The sequence below is a fragment of the Rhagoletis zephyria genome, unplaced genomic scaffold (assembly GCF_001687245.7).
Source record: "Rhagoletis zephyria isolate East Lansing unplaced genomic scaffold, Rhagoletis_zephyria_1.1 Rzeph_scaffold_04732, whole genome shotgun sequence".
Taxonomy (NCBI): domain Eukaryota; kingdom Metazoa; phylum Arthropoda; class Insecta; order Diptera; family Tephritidae; genus Rhagoletis; species Rhagoletis zephyria.
The window spans coordinates 22,234-31,753 of record NW_016161815.1 but is presented as its reverse complement, the minus strand read 5'-3'; the positions used below and the strand labels follow the sequence as shown (position 1 = coordinate 31,753).

Genomic DNA, 9,520 nt, shown 5'->3' with positions numbered 1-9,520 from the left:
TCGCCAGGGACTAGTAGGACGCAGTGGACGAAGCTACAGACGGTACAAAATACGGCACTTAGGACAGCGACGGGATGCCTCTTGATGTCGCCTGAACACCACCTGCACGGCGAGGCGCAAATGCTCCCTGTTAAGGAGCATAATATAATGCTCTGCAAGCAGTTCCTGATCGGGAGCCACAGAAGTGGCCACCCAAGCAGACAGCTGCTTGCAGAGGAGCCCTCGCCTAGGCACGTCAGGAGGCATCTATATGAACTGACGGACGAAGTCCAGAGGTTCATTAAGCAACCTCTGGACCCGACAGCTTACAGACAGGCCCTGAACGGCATTCACAGGGACTCAGTCTCGAGTTATGTAGACTCTAGACCTGTGAATGCCGTTCTAGGCATACCACCCCCGGACATAGACGAGACGGAGCTTCATCTGCCTCGGGAGACACGCACTTCTGTCAGAAGTTACCAGTTTTAGTCCGAGAATTTTTTGCTGGTAAATTCTGGTAAATGTGTCAAACGATCAGCTGTAGTGTGTTTGGCAACCAAATTGTAAACAAAAGAAAAGTGCACTCTGCTAATTCATGTTGAAAAGTATTTAATTACTTGTTTAAGTGGATTCTAATGAATTTGCAAGTATTTTTAGTTATTTACATATGTGAGCTGAGTGTGTTTACATACAAAATAAGCAAAAATTTACAACCAAAATTTGGAGGATATGTTGAAGTTGACAGAAGTTACAATTTTTTACTAGAAAGCGATCCCGTACTTTTCAATGCTACTCTCTCGCTCTGAGCGAATTTTTATTTTTTGACAGTTTTACTAGTTCGAGTCCGAGGAATACGGGATTGCACCTTGGTATTTATATGCTTTCTGGCTGCGTGCTATGTGACTTTATGATAGCGCCAACTAGTTTTTACTTCTAGAAATGTTCCTGGCGAACATTGAACGTTCACTTTCCTTTTTTCTTCTATGGAGGCAACATGAATTTCAGTTTGTTTACAAATAAAACATAAACAAAGTCAGCTGGTGTGTCTTCTTCTTCCGGTTTTTGCAAGTGATGGTTAATTTCCTGTTCGTTTACTTTTTTCCTTTTTCATCTCTTTGAGAGAGAATTTTCGCTTACTCTCTTGATTTTGATTGTTGGCTGGTGTTGGCTAATTTTGAAATCGAACGCAACTATTATTAGCAGGAACAGCTGATTTTAAGCATTGTCACTGCCACTGCCACAGCGCTATTGTATTTTGGGCTTTAAAATACATACTAATTATTTTATTTTGGTCTAAGCAGTTTGGCGCTTGGGGTTCATTTGCCATATCGGTCGGAATCGGAGTAATAGCCCTGCTTAAGCTCATACAAAATCATCAAGTAAGAAATATAAAGGTTTCTATGTATTTGGAGCGCCAACGATTGGTAAACCAGCACCAAAATCAACTAGCCGGCCGTTATACACCACCAACAGCTTCGGAGACGAACAATAAGTAGCTCGTTGAATAAGGATATAACGATAAATACGAATAATCAAGGATATTCATTATACTAAGCTTTTTTTATCCGAGTATTTTGCATTAAAAAATTGTTTATGATATAAATTAGGGATGTGCGATTAATCGATTAAATAATTTTGTAATTAATCATAATCCGGATTAAACAAAAAACGTGATTAGTCAGATTCTGTTTAGTCATCAAAAATAATTGAAATCTGAGTAAATTTGCTCACATCTTTCATTAATCAAGTTTCGATTAATCAGCTTGCTCGATTAACTGATTAATTGCACATCCCTAATATGATTTATGTAGGCATACCGCCATTAATAGAAGAATTTACATGAGTCAATTTTACAGCAAACTTTTAGTTGAATGCAGCAGTTTCCTGGTGTAAATGGCTTTCCCACGACAGTCGGGACTTTCTATCAAGTAACACTCCCCAAAAACTTTGGGGAACTTGTATGCTGCTACAACAATAACAACAATGAAGTTGGTCAGTTGCCTACTTCCGTTCAAGGCGAATTTATACAAGATGGTGTTACTGGCGAATTTAGATTTTCACCGCGGTCCTTCTTATGCCTTGGTTATAATGGACGGGGCGAATCGTAACAAATCGCGGCGAATTCGTAAGGATCTATTGATTTTAGATTGTTCCGTTTTACGTTATGTTACGTGCACTATAACCATTTGCATTCCCATACAATAGACAATTAACAGGTCTATTCTGCGCTGGTAATAAAAAGTTTGTAACCGGTAATTAAAGTGTCTGTCAATTTTTTAACCATTTTCGCATTCTGTGTACTCTTGTAACCGGTAAATTTTGTTACCATCTCATAAGCTGGTAACAAAGTATTGCCCCGTGAAATATGAAATGCCAGAATTTGCGGTGACAAGAACTGGTAACACTTTTTGGTAATAAAATTTTCCGGTTACAAAATCTTCGGTAACGTGCAGAATAGACCTGTAAGTGACAGTTCACTCCGTTCCGTTACTTCCATTATAACCCAGGCATACATGTCACAATTATGTGTTTGTTGTAATATTAATTCGCGGTGAAAATCTAAATTCGCCACTAACACCACCTTGTATAGGCCCCTATTATGAGTTGCATTCGATTTTCGACTGTGGTCGAAAGTGCTGAGCGAACGAATTTTCATTTGGTATTATGGCGCTCATTCGATGAAGAATAGCGCTATTGTGAATTTCGCTCGTTTAGGTTGTTCACAATAGTATATTTTTCACCGCTGAGAAGCTTTGTTTACAAATCGAGCAAACTAAATAGTGTGCTTATACATATTTATGCAAATTTGTTCTAATTAAAATGAAGTAAAAAAGAAAGCAATTTTATAAAAACGTGGTAAAATGAGTACAACGAGTTCTGGTTCAACGATTCGTCAGAGGATGAGAGCTTAGTAAACTGGCCAGGAGTAGCAAATGTTTAAGAGAGTTTAAGTTTATTAGTCTTTCGAATATATTTTGATATAAAATATATTTAAGAAATTTGTCTACAGATTCATTAAAAAGTTCCGACCATCTAAAGAGGCGTTTGTGAGCCAAATCTATTTAAAATATTTTAAAACTATCAACAGCGCTACGATTTTGTTCTCAGAGATCGTGCCAACAGAGCATTGGGATTTTCTTTCACAAGTAAAACCAGCCTTTCGAGCTTGTGTTTAGTATTCACGATGTTAGAACTGCATGAAATTAATAAAAATTGTTTAAAATTAGTGTCTAGCCGCCAAAATGTTAGAAAACATATACAAAATCATACATTTTTCACAATTTTCTAACACTTCGGTACACCATCGAAAGCAAAATTCTGTTCGACAGAAAATTCGATACTCAACGAAAATTTCGACACGCCTGCATAGCTCATAATACGAATTTCACTTTCGATCTTCTATCTTCGATAGCCAGCGAAGATCGAAAATCGAATGCAGCTCATAATAAGGGCCATAAATTCGCCTTGCTTTCGTTCAACTTTGTAAAAGTTGAATCATGTAAATTTCCTCTTATGAACATATCGAGCCCTAACCGCCAAAATAACGTAAGCGACATTTATTTCAAAATTTTATTTTGGCGGTTAGGGCTCGATATGTATTACGAAATAACGAAATGAATTATGAAATATGTACGTACGCCCCGCTCCACATGTATAGGCATGTGTTTTCTTCAAAAATTAAGCTTCCATCGGCATTTGTAGGCACCTGAAAGCTTCAATTTATTTTCTTCTTGAAGAATAACCAAATCTGAAGAAAACTCGATAGGGAAGTTGGTAAAAAAAGGTTACCTTCTCTTTTCATAGTAATATTATGCGGCTTACGAAAAAATGCTTGTTTTTCATTCATTTGAACAGTGCACAGTGACTTAATTAAAATATAAGGAAAAACAAGGAGATTGCAGATCGTTTAATGAATTGCCTGATAAGTACATTTTGTAAACTAACCTTCGCCATACGTTTTCCATCTAATTTAGAGTGGCTCGTTTTTGAAACACCTATGGCACAAATCGGTTAAATTCGTTGGAGCCATCAAAAGTAAAGCTTCCCGACCTAGAAAACCAGAATTGTCTAGTTCGCCTTTTAAGGCATGTATGTCTAATGTGACCAACTATTTCATAGCTGGAAGAAGTACAGGTTTAACCCACGTTCAAGTGGTTGCCCCAGGCCCCCAGGAACACACTTAGATAATTAAGTGATTGTCCCTTGTAATGCCACTGAACGGAGAACCTCGATTTAGTCGACGAAACGCCGAGAGCCGATTACCAAATTTCGAATGCGCCTAATTTCGATCCCTGAGAGCTCAGTGTTAGTTAAGAAGTGCGAGTCGAAATGCTTCCCTCTTAGGCCGAGGCCACGCAATGAGCGGCAAAGCGGCGAGCGGCTGAGCCGCTTAATTAAAACATATGAAAAACTATTGAAGTGGCCATGCTCTGAGCGGCATTTCTGAGTGGCTGAGCGGCATTTTTGTATGGCACTCATATCTGGCGCTACAAACGGTTGTTTAAGCAGGGGTTCTTAAACTTTGAAGATAATGGAACCCTTACTAAACACCATCCATTTTATGGAGCCCCTCATTAAATTACTAAAAATCAAAGGCAGTGCAATTTATATGTGAATAAAAACTTCTACTAGAAATAGTACACATAATAAAAACTTCTACTAGAAATAGTACACATACTTTAAATTTTAATGTAAAGAATGAAATAGTTTCATTGTTAATTAGGTATTGTATAAAATAGAAGTTCGATATAATGTCTGAAAGCTGTATGAACATTTCTGGGGTAGCATCTAATTTCGACCTGAATTTGTTTTTTGTACATGTGTAAGCTGAATACCCTGTTGACAGAGTACGTTTCGAAAGAAGGAAGCAAAGTTAAGAGGGCATTTTTAGTGACTTCATGATATTTACTCTGAACACTAAACCAAAACTCTTTCAGAGACACAGATTCAAAGGTGTGTTTCAATGTCGAAGTACTCTGAAGATCTATGAATGCTTCGTAAATGGATTTTGTACCAATCAGATATTACTACGACCATCTGCCTCGGGAGACAAGAACCACAATAGCCCACCTACGCTCTGGCTACTGCAGCAGGTTAAACTCATACCTGAGCAGACTAAACGCGGATGTGCCAAATGAGTGTCCGGCATGCGGAGGGACCCCTCACGACTCGAAACATCTCTTCGCATGCCCGGAAAACCCGACAACCCTAACGCCTTTGTCCCTGTGGAACGACCCTATTGAGGCTGCACGCTTCTTAGGGCAGCCGTTAGTGGAACTTGACGACAATGACTGAGATATTAACCGATCTGGACGGGGTTGTTGTAGCCGCTACAGTAACAACAACAACAACAACAACATACCAATGGAAAAAAACAAGCTGTCAAGCGCAAGCTTACCGCTCTTATGTAGGTATCCCTGCAAACCAAAGTTCCCGAAATGTTAACGAAATATGTAGGAGTATCTTATTTCTGTAACGATTTGTTTACGAATCTTCAAAGAAAATTATATGAAGCGGTTGACACGAGCTCGTAAAGAAATTTCTGTACGAAATATAAAGAAAATTCTGAAAAAAATCTGCTGGAAATTCTCCACATAGCAGCATTACTTTCGTTGATTTAACGATTTTCTTCCGAAATTTCGTAAACGAATCGAAGGGTGCACAGTTTATTTAATTTTAGAAAATTCGGCAAAAAATCGGATGATATCTTTACGAATTCTTTAAAATTTCTCTACTATTCAGAATACTCTGAAAAAATGGTTTGCAGGCTATGGCACTCAGTACGGCAATCATTCTAAGTACGAGTACATATCGTTGTAATTCGATGAAATCCATCACTTAAGTGAATTTTGAATTTTTTATTAGTTATGACTTTTTGAATTTCAGCGATGATGTTTGTTACGTCCTTTTGAATTTCAGGTCACGATATGTACACTTGAAAATAGATAATTGCGTCTCAGTCAAGCTGTTTATAGAAATTTTCTTTCTGTGTGGAACTCAAACCGACCGCCGTGCTTATTCATACCAAAATTAATTTCGCGGAACCCCGGTGACTTTTCTACGGAACCCACTTTAAGAAGCTCTGGTTTAAAGTGCCCTATAAAATCTTTTGCTGCAGCTGGGAAACGTGACGTTAAGCGCAAGTATAGGTGTGGTTCCTTATGCTCCACTAATTATGAGCCGTGAAGGCTTCCCCTAACCACTTTACCAATGTGTGCAAGGCGGTATCCACTGAAATTTCCTTGCAATAAGCATGTGGAGCTCTTAAAAGACACGAGGAATCGCGTTTCTTATGTACAGGTCTATCAGTCACTAGCGTTTTTAGTAAAAAGGAAGACAGACTGATAGACCTAAAATCTCTAGGGGAAGCCTGAGTGCCTTTTCCGGCCTTCGGGATATACGCCACACTGACTACCCTCCAAGCCTTGGGGATGTACCCGGTCAACACGCATTTAGCATAAATAGGAGCCAACCAATTGCACGACACCTCCAGAGCCCTTTGCAGCCGCGCAAGTATGATGCCATTGGTCCCCGGCGACTTGAAGGGTTTCAATGAATTTATCGCGCAGGCCTTGTGATGTTCGTCCAGAAGATCGGGCAAGCACAGGACCTAAAGTACAAAATATTGCAAAGAAGTACATTTGCCTGTACACGAAGTACGAAGTACAAGAGCTAAAAAAGAAGTACTGTACTTCCGAAAGAAGAACGGTTGGTCACATTATGTATGCCCTAATGGTGGCTTAATATCGCTACAAGAAAAGTTGAGTTTGAAAAAGCTCGCATTGCCTACAGTTCAAAGTGCATCTGTTGTTAACGAAAATTTCATTAACTTGTACTAGCGCTCAAGGACGTTACATTAGCTGTACTTTTTCAATTGAATCAAAGATAATAAGCAAATTTTTCAAGAGGTTTAAAAAAGCCACGGTGTACGTACATACATATGTAAATATACATATCGTCACCCTTATGCCAAAAGCATGAATGTGTAAATTTATCAGTTTTGAGTTATTGGGTTGAGTTGATTGACCTTTAGATGTTCTACGTTATACCAACCCCAGAATACCATGCGTACAGGGAAACCACATATTTTACAATTTCAATTGCATAAATATAGAGTTAAGTCTCGTAAACAAAAAACCTTCAAACTCGATTTCTCAAAGTTTTCATTTTTGCACATTCATGTTTCTGGCATACAGGCGACGCTATATATTTATATACAATATAACTGTATTAAGAACAAACCTTATTTTAATGTGATATTTTCCATGTACATAAATAATTAATTATTATTGAATCATGCATATTACCCTATATTATTAGAACTAATAAACGTATATTATTATATGTGTAACTTAAAATTTGACTTTTGTAAATTTTTGACGCGCAGTTACGGTTGCCAATTTAATACTTAGGTAAAATAAATGGTACCATTTTCTCTCAGTGGTACTTTAGGCGCTATTTTTAATGAAAGGCCACATCTTTTCAGCACATACTTACGAGAGCACAAAACCCGCCGATATTACTATTGAGTATCTCTTCGCCTAAATATAAAAATAATTTTTTTCGAAAGGCGACACAGTATCTGTTGAGGAAGAGTGGAAAGAACTAACAACATTGTTAAATGTTGAATGGCCGCCCCATAAGGACGTTTCGCAGCTGTTGAGGGCATGATAAATTCCAAAAGTTTTGGAGCAGAAGAAAGTTGCAACGTTAGTGAGTCGGAGGAAGAACGTCCGCAGACAAGTAGGGAAGCCGGGAAGCAAAAAGACCACGATTTTCCGGAACTCAGGACTGCCTTCAGAGGGGCAAGCCAATTTTATGGGAAAATTATCCACAACGTTGGATGAAGATATTTCGACGACTTTGTCTTGTCGGGCCGCTGAAAGGCAAAATGAACTGTTGCCAGAGCCAAATCGCTTTATTTAAGACGCAAGTTTAAAAAAGAAGAAAACACATCACAAATTAGCATGCTAAAGATCGAAACGTCAAAATATATCCATAGAGTTTCCCGGAAATGGCTCTAACGAGTTTGATGAAATTGTGTACACAGATAATGTTTTTTATTTTAAGGTTATCTGAATAGCCATTATCACCGAGAAGACTAGTTAATTTTACAATTTATAATAATAAATACATAATAACAATAAACGGACAATGACAACATCCGATGAGGCGGCTCTTGGAGTGTTTGAGAGAAAGATTTTGCGGAAGATTTACGGGCCTTTACGCGTTGGCGACGGCGAGTACCGCAGACGATGGAAATATCAGGTGGAGGACTTGGCTTCACTTGGTGTCACTTGGCACAGAGGAGAACCGACTGGCGTGCTTTGCTGAACTCGGCCAAAATCGCGTAGGCGGTTGCAGCGCCAAAAAGAAGAAGAAGAAGAGAAGACGCCTTTAGATTAAAGGCGAAATATTGACAGTAATACACAAAAAGGAATATAAGATATCCAATTGTTTTATATTACTGTATGTAAAATATTTATCGCCCCACTTGAAAATTGTTTCAATTAAGCAGTTTCCAACAATTTAACAAATGTCTTCAACTTACGCACATTGATGAGAAAAGCGACATAATATTGTGTTGGTGGTGTTGGTGGCTTTCAGTGAACAAAAGGCTACTCCTTACTCTGAGGTAATTGATGTACGTAAACTCCTCTCGAATTAATTTATAAATAGATTTGAGGTATTTAAAACTCGCAATTAAGAAGGCTAACTTCACTATTAATCGCGCTACACTTGGCTCTATTATAGCAGACTAACATACGTTTAAAACTGTATCACTTAAATTTTGTAGTTAGTGCTTTGGTTTGAGTAGTACTCAGGCGGTCGTGGTGCTAATTTAACTCAAAGTTTTATTTAAGATCAGTAGTAAAAAACAAATCTAATGGCGCAAGTCGTTTTAGAAGCAATTAACTGGTTTAAAGTAGCATGACGCAAAAGAGCTAGTCAAATTTCACTCAATATCAAACATTATATTATATGGCGTTAACGTATTACAAAAAAAAGCCCATTAAAAGTATGATAGGTTAAATTGATGGTTGCTAATTCTTATTAGCAGTAAGTGATCAAATATTTCCGAAATAAACTCATCTCTCAACAATTTGTTAAAAGTTAATTTATCATTTTTAACCCCGCATACGGGTTAAAACCTTGTAAAAATATTGAATGACTCAAGCTATTAGCGGTATTATTTATATTTATTGGCCTTCATTTGTGCTGGGTTATTAAAATTCTTAATTTAATATTTATACGAACAAACTTTATATACATTTATTTCTTGCACTACTTGTAATTAAATACGCGTAAACATTTGCAGTATGTCAGTTTCTATTGTATCGTAAATCAACCATTTCCTAAACATTTGCAATTTTATATAAAATATTACAATGCGTAAATTGCTAATCATTCTTTAAATTTATTTCGATTTAGATTAAGTCTGTTGTGTTCAGAATAAATAGTATTTATTAGAAATTGTAAGCATCTTGTATACTAAGTGACATTTCTTCTCTTTGAAAGGCTAATAAATAAATGTAGGTTC

General features: G+C 37.5%; 1 protein-coding gene and 1 long non-coding RNA gene across 4 annotated transcripts in view; both read left to right on the top strand.

The window, feature by feature from the left end:
- LOC108371159 (transmembrane protein 179) overlaps positions 1-2,161 on the top strand; it is an 11,364-nt gene extending 9,203 nt beyond the window's left edge. For all 3 annotated transcript variants that reach the window (XM_017626668.1, XM_017626667.1, XM_017626669.1), the window contains one exon: positions 1,281-2,161. In XM_017626668.1, coding sequence (XP_017482157.1) covers positions 1,281-1,475 — 195 coding nt within the window. In that variant the 3' untranslated portion in view covers positions 1,476-2,161. The remainder of the gene's footprint in view (positions 1-1,280) is intronic.
- A 1,347-nt stretch (positions 2,162-3,508) lies between these two features.
- On the top strand, positions 3,509-4,379 carry LOC108371160 (uncharacterized). The gene is made up of 2 exons (XR_001848720.1): positions 3,509-4,014; positions 4,065-4,379. It is a non-coding gene; the product is annotated as an uncharacterized LOC108371160 (long non-coding RNA).
- Positions 4,380-9,520: the final 5,141 nt, after the last annotated feature.